Raw genomic sequence first — 18643 nt, 5'->3', positions numbered from 1 at the left:
ACAAGTCATTTCAGTTTATAAAACTATTATCAAAAAATAATTGTAAGTTAGAAAAAGAAAATACGGAGTTAAAATCAACCTTAGCTGTTTCCTGTCGATTAGAAGATTTCGACAAAGTAAAAACATAAAATGAAAAATTGAAAAAGGAAATAGAAAATTTGAAAAGTTGTGCATGCTCAACTTTTATTTCTTCTAATTTTAGATTTTTTCCAGGACTGAACTGGTATCTTAAATATTATAAGGGTCAAATTAAGGAAATATCACATAAATATATTTCTAAAAAATTATTGATTAATCTTGTAGGAAGGAATCTATTTTGTGTTCCAAAATCATATTTAGATTGATTATTTTTTAACTAAGGACCTTCAGAGAGAAAATTAAATATTTAATTTCTTTAAAAGGTTTTGTCTAGAAAATGATTATTGTTCCAACAACCAAGAAATCTTAGTGTCTCGCCACAGTTTGGAAGCCAATTATTGAAATAAATATTTAATTGACTAACTGTCAAACAATTAGTTGTTATAAAAGTACTTTCAAATGTTTGTCAAAATTTTGTTAGAAACTATTTAAAAGTTAATTTTCCTGAGAACTCTATCACTTAACTGTAAGAAAATTTTCAAATGTTAAAATTTTCTGAATGTTAATTTTTTTTGAAATATTTTTTAACGATAATTTCAACTTTATATGAATTTTTTTTTTGCATTAAATATGTTAATTTTTTTTCGAAGCTTAAACTTAAATTCTTTTTTGTCCCTTAGACTTTTTATTATTGTTAAGTAGAATTTTTTTTAATGCACCCCATTGTTAATGTGATCAAAAGGGGGAGTAGTAAAGATCAAGTCTAGAGGGAGGGTAGTACAATTTTTTAATTTTTTTACTTGCAAAAATTTTATAACTGTTATTTTTTTTTAATGTTTTTACCCTAACTTAACTTGGGGTTTGCTCACATAAAAAAGGGGGAGATTGTATGTACCCCATGGTAGTTTTAATGTAATTAACCAAGTAAAGTTAGGTCATGTTGGTATTTAACTCCTATGTCTAAGTGTGCAGGAACTTAGGAGTATAGGAAGTCGAGCGAAAGATGCAGTTAGCGAGAAGGACGGCACGGGAGAGAGCCGACGGGCTCGGTGCGTCTAAGGTACAAGGTGCTGCGGAAGAGTACGCGGTTCGGACGAGAAGGAGGCGCGCAACATTTTTGAGGGGCGAGAAGCCTGAGTGGAAGTTTGCTCGAAGGCCTGAAGTTGGGTCCAGGTGAGCTCTATTCCGGATAGCTGAGATCACCTAAGCAAAGTTGGAGCCAGAGCGGAAGACCCAGACCTAAGCGAGTGGAGCCGGAGCTAGAACCCGGACCAAACAAGTTAACATGAAGTTGACTCTAGTCCGGGCTCCTGGAGCAGGTTTTTATCGGGAACGCGACGTGGCGCATTTCGTTGTGATGGGGATAAAAGTTTAATCCCCCTGGGGTCTGGAACCCTTCCAGGCGCCCCGATTAGAGCTATAAATACAACCCTGGTCCTAGAAGCTAAAACACAACACTTGTGATTGAATTCTATTCAGCTATATTCTGTAATCTAGTGCTTTAATTGCTGTAAAGAGGCTTCTCTGCCTGAAGGAAAGTTTAGTGAGCGTTCAACTTTCTTGGATTAACAACCTCCCCGATTGTAACCAAGTAAATCGTTTGTGCCTTTTTCTTTCTTTATTTAAGTATCTTAATTCTTTTATGCAAGTGTTAGTTTATTAAGCTATAAAGTTCAAGGAAGGTTCATTTTATTTTATAGGGCTATTCATCCTCCTCTAGCCGGCATCCAAGGGTCCAACACTAACAACCTGCTAGAGCAAGGAGATGATGGCCAAATCAAGCATCAACTAGTCAAAGTTTAAGGGGGAGTTCACACCCTGAAAACACCGGATGGAGATATTTTTCAAAACTGATTTCAACATTCTTTTAATAATCAAATATGGTTTTGTAGTACCCAAAGATCAATATGGAGAAGAAAAGGAAGAGCATCCGTGGAACAAAAAGGAGCAAAATGACTTCGTGGCAAATGGGAGAGATGAATTCCACCGGCCGAGCATTCTTTCACCCCAAGATAACAATCAGATCAACAACTATAACTCGTTGAAAGAACTCTAGGAGAAATTCCTAGGGCTACACGAAGGGATCTCGAAGGTTAAACTCGCAAGATGGGACCTGCTCCGGAATCAACTGATGAACCTCTGGCTAAAAGAAGGAGAGTCGGTCGCTCAACTGCACGCCAAACTGAAGGAGCTGATTGTAAGTAAGCTGAATTAGTTTTGATATGGTTAATTAGGTTAAGTTAGGTCCTACGATTTTGATGTATTGTGTTTAAGTGTGCAGGAACTTAGGAACAAAAGAAATTCAACGGAAGATGCAGGGAGTGAAAAGAATGACATGGGAAGGGAGCCGACGAGCTCGTTGCATCCAAGGGATAAGAAGCTGTGGAAAAGTACACTGGTGGATGAAAAGGATGTGTGCGACATTTGAGGAATGTGAAGCTGGGAAGGAAGCTTGCTCGAGGAGAAGATCGGGGTTGTGTTCAAGTGAGCTCAACTTGGGATGACCAGAGTATCACCCACGTGAAGAAAGTCAGCTCCAAAGTTGACTTAGATCTGCCAGCTGCCAGAGTAAAGGCGCCTCCAAAGGAGTTGGAGGCACCTCGGGCCTAACCCGAGGCACCTCGAAGGAATACGAAAGCGCCCTCACTCATGTCTAAAGAAGGCACCTTGCAGCAGCTTAGAGGCACCCTCACGCCTCTTGATGAAGGAGCCTCAAGGAAGCCTGAGGCGCCCTCACGCCTCCATCGTAGAGAATCGTTGGATAATCATTGTAATGACCGTTATAATATAGATAAAGTTTTATCCACTTAGAGGCACCCTGGGTGGCTTTGGAGGTGTCTCTAGGCAATAATAATTTTTTTCAAGAGGCTATAAAAAGGCCACTGGAGTTAGGAATTATTAATCAATCATTGTATCAATCTTTCTAGTAATTTCTGAGCTTTTAAAGTGTGTAAGAGATTTCTACGCCTTCAACGAAGAAGATTTTTAGTGAGCTTTCAATCGCCTTGAATTAACAACCTCCCAGTTGCAAACTAAGTAAAATTCCTGAGCCGCTTTATTTTATGTTGTTTATTTTAATTATTTAATTAATTTGATTATCCTTGCTAAGCAAAAGCAAGAGATTTTGTTAACTTATTTTTCAGGGCTATTCACCCCCTCTAGCTGGACTAATGCGAATCTATAATTGGTATTAGAACCAGGACACTTTAGAAGGACTAACCGCCTGTTGGATCGTGATCGTTCGATAGAGGGGAGGGGTGAATATCGATTACAAAAATTCGTCGAGTAAACGCAGTGGAAAAAGAATAAGAAAAGAGGACACAGCTAACACAGTCGATTTACTTGGTTCGGAGCCTGTGTCGACTCCTACTCCAAGGTCCGCACACAAGGGTGCTTTCGTTGGGAAATTACTAATAATTCAGAATCAGAGTTACAATGAAAGTACAGGAAATATTAGTAAAGAAAATACCGACAATTATGAAACAATAAGAAAGGAACTGAGCTTTGTCGGAGTAGCGTCGCAACGTCGCAGGAGCGTAGGAGAGCAGATCGTCAATTCATAATTGTTGTTTTGAGCTCCGCCTTTGACCCTCTTTATATAGGAGGCTCGGGGTGCCCCGGATCCCTTCCGAGCGGCCTGGTGTGACGTGGCAGGCCCAACCAGCGAGCTCCACGTGTCGACGCCGTGAACTGGATAGAACTTGCCTCAGGGCGCTCAGATCCCCTCTGGGCGCCCGGACCCCCTTTCTCCAGAAGCTCCTTTTCCTGCAAGACAAGGTTAGTCCGAGGCAATGTATATCCTGCAAAACAAAGTGTTAGCACAGTTTAGAGTATGACTTAGATTCCGTGTTTCCGAGACCGGAATCTAGTCAAGATCTCGACTTAGAGTTCCGAAATGGTTCTAAGTCGGATCGACGCCTAAGTTCCCTTCCCGCGAACGCGTCCTCACAGTCACTCCCTTCCAGTGACTTACCTTTACTCACCTGCTAGACGTCCGGTCAGCCCTTCAACCCGTCTGGACTTCTCACCAACTATCCGGTCAACCCTTCGACCTAGCTGGACTTTGTGCCAAGCATCCGGTCTGCCCGTCGACCCGCTTGGACTTCTCGCCAGCTATCCGGTCGGCCCGTTGACCTAGCTGAGCTTCGTGCCAAGCGTCCGGTCAGCCCGTCGACCCGCTTGGACTTCGCCTGCACACTCGATCAGAGTGTTAGACAGCAACAAACTTAACCTAATTTGTCATTCATCAAAACCTGAGTTAGACCGTTAGTGCTAACCACACCAACAATCTCCCCCTTTTTGATGGAATGACAACCTGATTAAGTTAGTGGAAAAATATGCAAGTAACAAAACCAGCATGATTTTTAAGGTTTAAGTTAGTTTTTAAATTTGACATTTTATTTGCTCTAACTTAACCACCTATCCCTCCCCCTTTGGCATTCATCAAATAATGACATAAGTTAAGTAACCAATACAGAATTCAGACAGAGTAAAAGTTGTAAGAAACGATGTCAAGATAACTTGGGGGAGTTTTAAATTTTAACGTATAGTAATTTAACTTTTGTAACATAACTAAGTTTAGCAACATAACTTAGTATATTTTGAGTAATTTTTTAAAGATGATTTTTGCAAAATTAAATGAATTTGCAAAAAGTTTTTTAAAGGTTAATTTTCAAGTATAAGTTTAGGGAAGTTAAGTTTAGATAGTTCAAACATAAGTTTTTAAGATCCAAATTATGTTTTCAAAATAAGTTTCAACTTGGAACACTTTACAAACATGAGTTTTCAAAATCAAAGTTTCAACTTTGAAACGCTTTTCAAACATGAGTTTTCAAAAATAAAGTTTCAAGATCAAGGTTTAAATTTTCAAAATAAGTTTCAACTTTGAAACAACCAAAACTTCAAAATTAAGTTTGAAAAGTCTATTTTGCAAAAGATTCAATTTTCAAGAACTTAGTTCATAAAATCCAATTTAAAGGCTTAGTTTTATAAAAACTAGTTTTCAAAAGTAGATATTATTTTTAAAGCTGAGAGAATAATTTTGGTGCTAAGTGTAAAAAGATGATTTAATCCTCCCCCTAAACTTGGCATTCAAAATAGCTGTCTAACCAATTAGGTACTTGCTAACTATCAGAAGATAGCAGCTTTCACTTGGTTAGTCAAGTTAAGTGCATTGTAATCAGTTAGTGTTTGACTAAACTGAATAATTAACTTGATCAATATATGTTTGGTATTTAACGCCCAGACTTATGTCGATGCACTGATATAAGCATCTTAAGTCCAGACAATCTGCTTATGCATCTCACCCCTTTCTATGTTTGTCAATCACAAGCAAGGTAAACCTAGGATGTTGGTGAGATGCTCAAGTACTAGTCCTAGGGGAACATGATTTATAAGGGAATGACCTAGTCTAAGGCTAAAGACCTTTTTGAAATTCTAAGAATAGGAAAATTTTGAAAAATAAAATAGTTTTAACCTAGGATTTTAAAACAACCATTTTTGAAAGCAATTTTGAATTTTGAAGCTCCTAGTCTATTAAACACATCCCTAATTTTCTACGTAAATTGCTAAATTCACTTTCAGGGAGTTGTTTTGTGAATATGTTAGCTAAATTAGATTTGGACTCAATGTATTTGAGTTCAATGTCACCTTTAGTAACATGATCCCTGATAAAGTGATGCCTAATTTCAATGTGTTTAGTTCTGGAGTGATGCACTGGATTTTTTGTTAGGTTGATTGAGCTAATATTATCAATTAAGACTTTTACATTTGTAAGGTTCAAATTAAAGTCTTTTAGGGTGTGCATCATCCATAAAAGTTGTGCAACACACTCTCCTATAGCTATATATTCTGACTCAGTTGTGGATAGAGCAACACAGTGTTGCTTTCTACTAAACCAGCTGACAAGTGATGAACCCAGTAATTTACATCCACCACTTGTGCTTTTGCGGTCCAATTTATACTCGGCATAATCAGAGTCAGAATACCCTATCAATTCAAAGTTATTGGTTCTGGGATACCAAATTCCTACATTTGTTGTTTTTTTAAGATATCTAAAGATTCTTTTGACTTGAGTCAAATGAGATTCTTTAGCACAGGTTTGGTATCTAGCACACATACTAACTGCAAATAAAATATCTGGTCGACTTGCAGTTAAGTATAGCAGACTACCTATGACACTCCTATAGTATTTTAAATCAACTGGTTTTCCATTGGGGTCATCATCTAAGATTGTGTTCACTGCCATGGGTGTTTTTGTCTCTTTAGTATTTTTCATTCCAAATTTCTTAAGTAACTCCTTAGTATATTTTTGTTGATAAATGTAATTTCCTTCATTTTTTTGTTTTATTTGTAATCCTAAAAAATAGGTTAATTTACCTACTAGACTCATTTCAAACTCCTGTTCCATTAGGCTTGTAAATTCATCTAAAAATTCTGAATTTGTTGAACCAAAGATTATGTCATCTACGTAGATTTGGGCTATAGAAATCTATTCTTTTATTAACTTAACAAATAATGTTGGGTCAATTTGACCTTGGTTGAACCCTTTAGAGATTAGGTAAGAAGTTAGTCTTTCATACTATGCCCTTGGTGCTTGCTTAAGTTCATATAAGACTTTTTTCAGTTTGTAAACATAGTCAGGGTGTTCTAGATTTTCAAATCCAGGTGGTTGTCCTACGTAGACTTCTTCTTTTATTAGTCCATTTAGGAATGCAGATTTAACGTCCATTTGATATAATCTGAATCCTTTGTGGGCTGCATAGCTAAGTAACATTCTAATGGACTCTAATCTGGCTACTGAGGCATAAGTTTCATCATAGTCAAGTCCTTCTACTTGACTAAACCCTTTAGCAACTAGCCTGACTTTATTTCTAGTAATTTCCCCAGTTTCACTTAATTTGTTTCTAAATACCCATTTTGTTTCTATTACTTTCTTGTTTTTGGGTGGTGGTACTAAGTCCCAAACTTCATTACGATTAAATTGAGCTAGTTCTTCTTGCATAGCTATGACCCAGTCTGGGTCAAGTAGGGATTCATCTATGGTTTTGGGTTCAGTTTTTGAGATTAAAGATATTTGGCTTAGATTTCTAAAGGATGACCTAGTTTGAACCCTTAGGTCTGGGTCACCAATTATTTGATCAGTTGGATGATTAGGGTTGACTCTTATAGTTCTAGGATGTTGATTCTCTTGAGGTTGATCTTCTTCTTCATGACGTAGGGGTTGGTTGGTTCCTTCAGAATTGTTTTCTTGAATAAATTCAATTGGTTGTAGTTGAGTTTGTTCTAGGGTTTGGTTGGATTCTTCAAATTTCACATTGGTAGTCTCTTCAATTCTTAAGGTAACCTTATTATAAACTCTGTAGCCCCTACTATTTAGAGAGTAGCCTACAAAGATTCCATTTTCTACTTTTGAGGTGAATTTTTCTAAATGTTCTCTTGTGTTTAGGATGAAGACTGGACACCCAAATACTCTAAAATATTTTATATTGGGCTATTTGTTATAGTAAATTTCAAAAGGGGTTTTATTGTGTGTTTTATTTAGTGTTGTTCTATTTTGCACATAGCAGGCTGTACTAATAGCTTTTGCCCATAAGTATTTAGGTAGATTGTATTCATTTAGCATAGTTCTGGAAGCTTCAAGTAGGGTTCTATTTTTTCTTTCTACAATTCCATTTTGTTGGGGTGTTTTTGGACATGAAAATTTGTGATGATATCCGTTTTCAAGACAAAATTTACTAAAATTGTGGTTTTTAAATTCTCCCCCATTGTCGCTTCTAATTCTTTTAATTTTAATATCTTTTTCATTTTCAATTTGTTTACAAAAATTTGTAAATATTTCAAAGGTTTTGTCTTTATTTTTTAAGAATTTGACCCAAGTAAACCTAGAATAGTCATCTATTATTACTAGACAATATAAGTTTCCATTTATTGATTTGACTCCGTGGGAGTCAAATAGGTCTAAGTGTAAAAGTTCTAATATTGAATTGGTTTGTGATTGATTAGTTGGTTTGTGGGTAGATTTTATTTGTTTACCTTGTTGATAAGCATTACATATCGTTGAATCTAAGTTAGATAATTTTGGTAGTCCTCTAACTAATCCATTTAGTCTGTTTATATTTCTGAAATTCGTGTGTGACATTCTTCTATGCCATAACTAGGTTTCTTCTTTTTGTGTTAAGTAACACTTAATTGAAGAGGTGGTTAGGTTGATTGCACAGATGTTGTCTTTTCTAAACCCTTTTAGGCTTATGTTAGGGTTGTCTAGGTGTTTGATTAGGCATTCTGTAGATAAAAACCTAACCTTATATCTAGTATCACACAATTGACTAATGCTTAGGAGATTATACTTGAAATTTTCAACAAGTAAAACATTTGTGATAATAAAGTCAATTTTTAGTTCGATATTACCTATACCAATTACCTTGAGTTTGCCGTTGTTTCCAAAGGCAACAGTTCCTAGGCTTTTGTAGGTAAGTTGAGTGAATTTGGTGTGATCTCCAAGCATATGTTTGGAGCATCCACTATCCAAGATCCACTTAGTTTCCTACAATAGGTAGGAATTTTGGGGTTAATATAAATTTTGGACTTTATAGTCATTCTTTAGATTTGATAAGAGCAAGTTTTAATTTTTTTTTATTTTAAGTTTAAGTTAAATAAATTTTTAAGTTAAAAAGATTTAAGTTAATTTTTAACGTAAGTTTTTAAGTTAAAAAAATTTAAGTTTAATTTTTACAATAAAATTTTAAAATAATTTTTAAGTAAAACAATTTAAGTTTGTGTTTAAAATAATTTTTAAGTTAAAAAAAAATTAAGTTTATTTTTAAAATAATTTTTTTAAAAAATTTAAGTTTATTTCTAAAATAATTTTTTTAAGTTAAAAAAAATTTAAGTTTATTTCTAAAATAATTTTTTTTAAGTAAAAAAAATTTAAGTTTATTTAAAATAATTTTTTAAGTTAAAAAAATTTAAGTTTATTTTAAAAAAATTTAAGTTTATTTTTAAAATAAATTTTTAAGAAAAAAATTTAAGTTTAATTTTTAAAATAATTTTTTAAGTAAAAAAAATTTAAGTTTAATAAATTTTTAAGTTTAAAAAAATTTAAGTTTATTTTTTTTTTAAAATAAATTTTTAAGAAAAAAAATTTAAGTTTAATAAGTTTTTAAGTTTTTAAAAAAATTTAAGTTTATTTTTTTTAAAAATAATTTTTTAAGTTAAAAAAATTTTAAGTTTAATTTTTAAAAATTAATTTAATTGATTTAATTTAATTTAATTTAAATTTAATTTAATTACTTTAATTTAATTAATTTAATTAATTTCATTTAGGTCCTTAGTCATCTCACCCGATCTATGTTTTCAATCAGGGAATCCTATAATTTTGTGAGATAAATTAGGTTCAATTTTAGAGTTTATTTTTAACTTGTGTTAGATTCAGGTTTAGCTTTGGGTTCAACAAATAAGCGTTCTCTAGATAAACTTCTGGGTTATGGTGAGTCACTTGGACATCATTAAAGTAACTATGCCTTCGAGATTTTTCAAATAGTCCTATCCACTGGACTTAGTATAAAACCTTGGTCTAACTGGTTAGGATCCATAAAGGGTAGCTTCGGTCAGTTTCACTTAGCCAAATGCACCAGGTCGAAGCCATATCTTCCTAGACATGCATAGACTAAGCTTCCCTAACGTACTATCATCCAAAACTTCACCAATACCATTTTTCAAGTTAAACTTAAACCCTTTTAACTAGTCCTAGTTACCCTGTCAGGTAGGTTGGTTAGGGTTACCCTGTCGGATAGGTTAGTTTTGGAGGTACCAGCTATTCTGGAGCCTCCCCCTGAATTATTGGCCGGTAATTTAATTTTTAGTTTTAGGTTTATGTCTATTTCTTTTATAGTTATAATTTACTTGGTGATAGTCTAAGTTTTCGTGAGTTTTAAAATATTTAGATTTTGAATTTTTTGGTTTAGGTTTGCATTTTGGATTTTGATTTGGTTTATTCAGATTTATATAATATATTTTTTCTTTAGGTATATAGTATTGGTTAAGTCCTACTTGCGTGATCAAACACGCTTTCGGAACCCAGGCTTTAATCGTTGGTTTGTTTGGGTTATTAATGATTTAAAAGTTTTATTTGAGTTTGACTTATATCCGAGTCCGGTTTTATTATAACATGTTTTTTGATTATTTAGGGTTAAGTCTAAGTTCTTTGATCTGGTAGTAAATTTTTCTAACATATTTTTTAAATTATTAATTTCTAATTTTAATGATGAATTCTCCTCCTCAAGTGTTAGATCTTGAGTTGGTTTATTATTTACAATTTGTTCCTTGAGGATTTGATTTTTCTCAAGGAGAAATTTGTTTTTATTTTCTAATTTAACTAACTTATTATTTAAGCAAGAAATAATTTTAAAAAACTTTCGGTTTAAGTTTAGATATACCACTTCGGAACCTTCGGAAACGAGTACGGACTCGTGGCTCGACTCGGGTTCGGACCCGTCTTCCGATTCGTCTTCCGACTTTACTTCGCGAGCCATCAGTGCGAGGTGGCTCTGGTGCTTCTGATCTTCGGCCTCCGATTCGTCCGAGGAGGAGTCGTCCCACGTTGCTTTGAGGGCCTTCTTTTTGGTCGGCTTCATTTTGTTGATCTACAGTCTTGGACACTTGTTCTTGTAGTGTCCCTTTTTGTTGCATCCGAAGCATGTAACATTCCTCGAATCGGCTGGAGAATTGATCTTTTGTAGATCCTTCTTGCTGAAGCTTCTCTTCCTCCCGGTGAACATTTGCCTTACCAGGTTCACCAGGTGCTCTTCATCTTCAGAGTTCTGGTCAGAGTCTTCTTTAGATTTAGGCTTGCTCTTTCTTTCTTTGGAGGAACCTGCAAATAGAGCAACACCTTTCTCGGCTCCAGCGTTAGTCTGCTCATGTAGCTCTAATTCACAAAACAATTCATCTAATTTGAGTTTAGATAAATTCTTAGAAATTTTGTAGGCATCCACGATGGATGCCCACAAACTATTGCGCGGGAATGCGTTTAACACGTACCTGATTAGGTCTCTGTTGTCCATCTGATGGCCTATCGCATGGAGCCCGTTGAGGATATCCTTGATCCTCGCGTGCAGCTGACTCGCTGTTTCTCCTTCCTGTATTTTTATATTAAATATTTTATTTAATAATAAATCTCTTTTTATTACCTTAGCGTCGCTAGTTCCTTCGTGTAGCTCAATCAATTTATCCCATAGCTCTTTAGCGTTCTGATGCGGTCCGACCCGGTTCAGCTCTTCTCTTGTTAATCTACATTGTAATGTATTGATCGCCTTGTTCTCCGTTGATGCTTTCTTCTTTATGTCTGATGTCCATTGTTCGGGATCCAGTAGATTCCCGGAGCTGTCAACGGGTGGTTTGTAGGCTTTTGTGACACTAAGCCACTGGTCGAAATCTGTCTTGAGATACACCTCCATCCATTTCTTTCAGTACGGGAAATCATCCCCTTTGAATAGGGGAGGTCGCACTGTGCTGAAGCCTTCGATCTGAGACATCCTACACACAAGAGAGTAGCGACAAAAAAATTCCAAGACTTGGTCTTGGATTTAGTAGTGCGGGAGGGAATAGAATTAATAAAGAAAACTAAATTGGTGTTGCACCAATTTAGATTAACTGCAACGGAAAAAAATTCCAAAAAGGTAATAATACCAGTTTGGAATTATACGAAAAACTTAAAACCAAAGATGAAAAAGAAATGCAAATTTAAAACAGATCCCCCCTTTGTCTGATTGGTGGTTGCACCAAATCAGAGCGGAACCTCGCTCTGATACCACTTGTTGGATCGTGATCATTCGATAGAGGGGTGAGTATCGATTACGAAAATTTGTCGAGTAAACGCAGCGGAAAAAGAATAAGAAAAGAGGACACAGCTAACACAGTCGATTTACTTGGTTCGGAGCCTGTGTCGACTCCTACTCCAAGACCCGCACACAAGGGTGTTTTCATTGGGCAATTACTAATAATTCGGAATCAGAGTTACAATGAAAGTACAGGAAATATTAGTAAAGAAAATACCGACAATTATGAAATAATAAGAAAGGAACTGAGCTTTGTCGGAGTAGCGTCGCAACGTCGCAGGAGCGTAGGAGAGCAGATCGTCAATTCATAGTTGTTGTTTTGAGCTCCGCCTTTGACCCTCCTTATATAGGAGGCTAGGGCGCCCCGGATCCCTTCCGGGCGGCCTGGTGTGACGTGGCAGGCCCAACCAGCGAGCTCCACGTGTCGACGCCGTGAACTGGATATAACTTGCCTCCGGGCGCCCGGATCCCCTCCGGGCGCTCGGGCCCCCTTTCTCCAGAAGCTCCTTTTCTTGTAAGACAAGGTTAATCCGAGGCAATGTATATCCTGCAAAATAAAATGTTAGCACAGTTTAGAGTATGACTTAGATTCCGTGTTTCCGAGACCGGAATCTAGTCAAGATCTCGACTTAGAGTTCCGAAATGGTTCTAAGTCGGATCGGCGCCTAAGTTCCCTTCCCGGGAACGCGTCCTCACAATCACTCCCTTCTAGTGACTTACCTTTACTCACCTGCTAGATGTCCGGTCAGCCCTTTGACCCGTTTGGACTTCTCGCCAGCTATCCGGTCAGCCCGTCAACCTAGCTGGACTTCGTGTCAAGCATCCGGTCAGCCCGTCGACCCGCTTGGACTTCTCGCCAGCTACTCGGTCGACCCGTTGACCTAGCTGGGCTTCGTGCCAAGCGTTCGGTCAGCCTGTCGACCCACTTGGATTTCGCCTGCACACTCGATCAGAGTGTTAGACAACAACAAACTTAACCTAATTTGTCATTCATCAAAACCTGAGTTAGACTGTCAGTGCTAACCGCACCAACACCGCCAACTGAAGCAATAAAATTATGGCTGGATCGAGCATTTGCCTGCCGAAGTTCGAGGGAGATCGCGCTATGGAAGCACCGTAGGAGGTATTTTTTAAGGCCAATTTTGAAATTCTTATAACTATTAAAAATGGGTTTGAAGTACCCAAGGACAAGGATGGCAAAGAAATGGAGGAGTTCCTCTGGACCAAAAAATAGCAGATGAACTTTGTGGCCAACGGTAAAATAGAATTCCATCTTCTGATTGTTCTACTGTCATAAGAAATCAACCGAATCAGAGCCTACTAGTCAGCCAAAGAACTCTGGGGGAAGTTCCTAGAGTTGCACTAAGGAACTTCGAAGGCTAAGCTAGCAAAATGGGATTTGCTCCGAAATCAACTAACAAACCTCTAAATGGAAAAGGATAAAACGGTGGCTTAACTGCACGCAAAAATTATGGAATTGATCACCGGACTCAACAACCTCGGAGAAACAATAACGAATCAGGATTCAATAAGGTATACTCTAAATGTATTCCTGAGAACTCCCGAATCGACGTCGATAGTAGACGTCTACTACATTTCCAAGTACCTTGAGGTAAGTAGCTTAGAAAATTTATTTTCTACTTTTAAATTACATGAGTATAGATGTACAGACATAAAAAAAGAACAAGGAGCTGAATAACAACATCGCCTTGAACACAAGGAAGGCCGAATCAAATTCCGACACATCCCTCGACGAAGATGAAAGAGCATACATTGTAAGAAAATTTTCAAGGTTTTTTAAGTTTAACAAGTTGCAAGCCAAGAAGCTTCTTCAAGGAAAAAGGAAAATAAGGTTCTACAATTGCGATGAAGAAGAACACGTAAAAGACAATTACACGAAACTAAAAAAAGGGAGAAAGAGAAGGACAAAGGGTAAAGTTAGTTAAAGCACAAGAACCTCAAGGTAACTTGGGACGAGACATCATCATCCGAATGCAAGACGTAGCAATATGCTGGACTTGCTCTAATGGCAAGTCACCAAGTTGAAGAAAACAACAAAATCCCATCCAAGATGAGCATTGAGAGTATTGATGAAGGAGGAGCTTCGAATGATGAGTCTGACACGATAGTGAGGTACGACTCTTACCTCTCGACAAGTTTTACGATGAAATTCAAATATTATCTAGATCCTTATGTAAAAATAGAGCCAAATATATAAACGAAAAGAAGAAAAATGCATGTTTCTTAGAAGATTTTAATAAACTTGAAACTAAAAATACACGGTTAAGAGGCAAATTAGAATTATTAAAAAATTTTGCATACTTAATTCCTCACATTATTCATAGTACAAATTTTATAAATTATAATAATAGAATTAATTAGTATTTGAAAAGTTATGGGGTCAAATTACAAAAATGGCTAGAAATTACATCCCTAGAAAATATTTAATAAATTTAATAGGTAGAAACTTGTTTTGGATACCAAAATATTGTTAAATTGTTAAATTCATTGTGTGTGTGTTAGAATTTTGAATTGTTTTCAATTACTTACATTTTTAGCAAAAATTAAATTTAACATAAAAATTCTCAAAATTTTTGAAAGTTATATTATTTTTTTTTATGAATTTGTTTAGAAAATTAGACTTTTAAAATTAAAAATTATTTCAAAATTTTATTTTTAAAAAACTTATTTTTTCTGTAATAATAAATTAGGTTTTATATTAAAATAAATTTTTTTGAGATTTTTTTGATAAATATATGATTTTTTTATTAATTTTTATAAAAAAATGTAATTTTAAATTTATTTTTTTTCAGAGATTAATTTTGAAAAACTTGATTTTTTTAGCTAAGAAATGTTATATTTTGAAAGTTGAAAAAAATCAGTAAGATTTTTTGAATTAAAAAAAATATTTTTAATTATTTAAATTAAAATTTAATTATTTCTGCTCAAAAATATTAATTCTGGTCAAAATCAAAATTTTATTTTATGAAAATTTTTCTCCTAAGTTGATTGTTTTTTTTTACTATGATAAAACTTTTTAGCATTTTTCAAAACCTAAAAATTATTTCTTTTGAAAATTATTTTTGGTAAAATGTCACATTGCTGAAAATTCTATCTTAAACCCTAAAAAGGGTTCGCTATTTTTTCTTACTACTTTTTATTTTTTTCTAATTTCTTTTAATATAATCAAAGGGGGAGAAATTAAGATTAAGTTAAGGGGAGATAGTAAAAGTAAAAAAAAATTTGATATATTTTGCTGGTACTTATTGTAAAATTATTTATTATACTTATTGCTAAATTTTAAAACAAAAATTATTTTATTTCTTGATTACCCTAATTTAACTTGGGTTTATGCATGTTGTGAGAAGCAAGGGTAGATAAGTCTTTTTATCTTTTGTAAATAAGTTGATGCTTAGGGTTGTGTGGCTATATAAGCATATGTAATTCTCCTGAAAGAAGATGAATATTAAAAACTCTTTATTTCAATATGGTATCAGAGCCAGGTTCTGATCCCTAACCCTAACCCTAGTCGTCGGCGCGTCTTCTTCCTCTTTGCCCTAGCGCCGACCAAGCTTACCTCTTCCTTTCTTCATCGCGATCTCCTGCACTTCACCATCTCTCGAATTCTTTTTCTTCAGCCCAGTCTACTGCCGCCGCCCCTTCCAGAAAATTTTTAATGGCGGACAACGCTAGCGAAATCTCGGGGATTTCTGTGAACCCTATGTCTTCTTCAGGACAGGTACAACCGGTTTTCACAATGGCAGGCACTGGAGGGTCTGATCTTCAGATAGTATCAGAAAAATTGTCTGAGACAAATTATGCATCTTGGGCAGTTGCTGTTGAACTTTATGTCAAAGGCCATGATAAACTTGATATTCTTCATGGCACTAAAGTGAAACCAGATGACAAGGATCTTAGCTTTCGCACTTGGCGACGTGACAATATTCAATTAATGACTTGGATGCTTAACTCTGTTAATTCTGACATCAAACAAGTCATTCTTCATAACAAAACAACGCACGACATGTGGAAGACACTAGAGCAGATGTATGGACGTCGACATGATATGCTGCGTACTTATCAGATCAGCAGTCAAATTTTCAAACTTGAACAAGGTTCTATGTCAGTCACCAATTATTTTGCTACTCTGAAGGGACTGTGGGATGAGTTTGACTACTACCGGATGGAAAATTGGAGTTCCACTGATGATCATCAGAGATATTTAAAGTTTCTGGAAAAAGACAGAATTATTAAATTTTTAGATGGACTTACTGCAGAGTTTGAGAATTTAAAAGGGTAAATTCTTTGTCTTGATCCTACTCCTTCTCTAGAACAGGTTTACTACAAAATTCTAAGTGAAGAAGGTAGAAAAGGGACCATGAACAACAAGGGGATTTCCACTGGAGGTCCTCCGATTGGGGAGACCTCTGTCTTTATTGGTTCTGCAAACAAGTTTTGGCCTGGGGGAACTAAGAGACAAGGGGACAGATTTTGTCGGCACTGCAAGAGAACTAATCATGATTCAGATTTCTGTTGGGAAAAATATCCAGAAAAGAAACCTGAAAAATTTAAGCACAATGCTAAGAAGACTCCTAATAGTAGTAATATTACTGTCCAAAAGTTAGAAAATGAAGAGACTATTGGTTCCTCTGTGTCCTCTATCACGGGATTGTCTTCTACTGATATTGTTAATCTCCAGCATCTTCTCTCTCGGCTTCAGGCTTCATCTTCGGCCTCTACTCCTGCAGACTCTACTCCATTTCAAGCGCACACAGGTATCCGTGGCCTAGGATTAAGTGTTACTGGTCCCAGTTTTTACAGCCCCTGGGTCATTGATTCAGGAGCTACGGATCACATGGCAAATGCTGCTAACTCCTTTATTTCTTATTCTTTATCCTCTGGGCAGGAGAAAGTGATCATTGCAGATGGAACCAAAGCCACTGTTGCTGGCAAAGGTTCCATAAAACTTACAGCTCATTTTTTCCTATCCTCTACACTTCACGTTCCTTTCGCCTCTATTAATTTACTTTCTGTTAGTAGCATTACTAAACAACTACACTGCTCCGTAACCTTTTTCCCTGATCATTGTGTTTTCCAGGATCTCGAGACCAAGCAGACGATTGGGACTGGCCGTGAAGTAGGGGGTCTTTATTATTATCAGCTTGAAACAACATCTGCTCTGAAATCTGCAGCCAAGTGTTTGGGAACTAAGCATCAAGAAATTCTTTTATGGCATTCTCGGTTGGGACATTTGTCTTTTCAGTCTTTGAAAATTTTATTTCCTAGTCTTTTCTTTTCTGTTTCTCTTCAGTCATTTCAATGTGAAATCTGTCAGTTATCCAAACATTGTAGAACACATTTTTCTGAGTCTTTAAAGAAGAGTTTGTCTCCATTTGATCTTGTTCATTCGGATGTGTGGGGGCCCTCTCCTATGACTTCTTTGGATGACTATCGATATTTTCTCTCTTTTATTGACGACTACACCCACTGTACATGACTTTATTTAATGAAAACTACGGAAGAAGTTCCTCGTCTCATTCAAAATTTTTGTAGAATGGTTGAAACCCAATTTAACTCAAAGGTGAAGATTTTTCGTTCTGACAATGTCCGTGAGTACTTTGCACAGTCTCTAAATACTTTTCTTGAGGACTCAGGAATTCTTCATGAGTCATCTTGTCCCTATACACCACAACAAAATGGAGTGACCGAGAGAAAGAATCGTCATATTCTTGAAACAGCCCGTGCACTATTATTTCAACGTCACTTACCCAAATATTTCTGGGCTGATGCTGTTCTTGCCGCTGCTTATCTCATCAATCGATTGCCATCTAAAGGTCTCGGGAACCGGTGTCCTCTCACTATTCTTCATCCTAGCGTAGAGTTGTTCTCCCTTACACCTCGGGTTTTTGGTTCTCTTTGTTTTATACATGTTCTTGGTCCCAAATCCTCTAAACTTGATCCTCGTTCTATACGAGGAGTTTTTATAGGGTATTCCACTTGCCAGAAAGGCTACAAGTGCTTTGATCCTATTACTAGGACGAGATATATCTTGAAGGATGTTACTTTCTTTGAGTCTGAGTCCTATTATTCTCCTCAGTCTCATCCTCAGGGGGAGAATATTACCTCTTCCTTTGTGCCTCAAGTGGTTCCTCAAGTTCCTCAAGTGGTTTCTTCTCCTATTCCACTGGATGTCATAGAAAATAAAAAAGATGCCCCATCACTGGGAAAAGATGCTCCATCACTGGGAGGACAGTCTTCACCAGATATTATTACTTATAAACGACGAAGACACAAGCAAGAACCTACTATTGATCGGCTAGTTGAATCGGATGCTCTGGCTCCTGATCCTGTGAAGCAGTTATCCTCATCAGTTGAGCCAACCGCACCTCTAAATATGAATGAGCTGAACCTTCCGGTTGCTGTTAGAAAAGGTGTCAGGTCATGTACTCAACATCCTATCTCCAACCATGTTTCATACTCTCGTTTGTCTCCTTCATATCATGCATTTGTTTCACAGTTATCAAATCATGCTATACCTTCTTCCTATTATGAAGCTGTAAGGGATTCAAGGTGGCAGGAAGCAATGAACGAAGAAATGGAGGCTCTTAACAGAAATGGTACTTGGGAATTAGTTGATCCCCCAAAGGGGAAGAACTTGGTTGGTTCTAAATGTGTCTATGCTATCAAGTATAACTCAGAGGGTGAAGTGATTAGATATAAAGCCAGAC

The 18643-nt window shown here is 36.2% G+C and overlaps 1 protein-coding gene across 1 annotated transcript; it reads left to right on the top strand.

The window, feature by feature from the left end:
* Nucleotides 1–15591: 15591 nt before the first annotated feature.
* LOC121978325 lies at nt 15592–16215 on the top strand. The gene has a single exon (XM_042530685.1). It carries the CDS (start codon nt 15592–15594, stop codon nt 16213–16215), a length of 624 nt encoding a protein of 207 aa, XP_042386619.1.
* The last annotated feature ends 2428 nt before the right edge of the window (nt 16216–18643 follow it).

This window comes from Zingiber officinale, chromosome 4B (genome assembly GCF_018446385.1).
Source record: "Zingiber officinale cultivar Zhangliang chromosome 4B, Zo_v1.1, whole genome shotgun sequence".
NCBI classification, from domain to species: Eukaryota; Viridiplantae; Streptophyta; class Magnoliopsida; order Zingiberales; family Zingiberaceae; genus Zingiber; species Zingiber officinale.
Note: the sequence above shows the minus strand (reverse complement) of the source record. Positions and strands in the feature narration are given on the sequence as shown.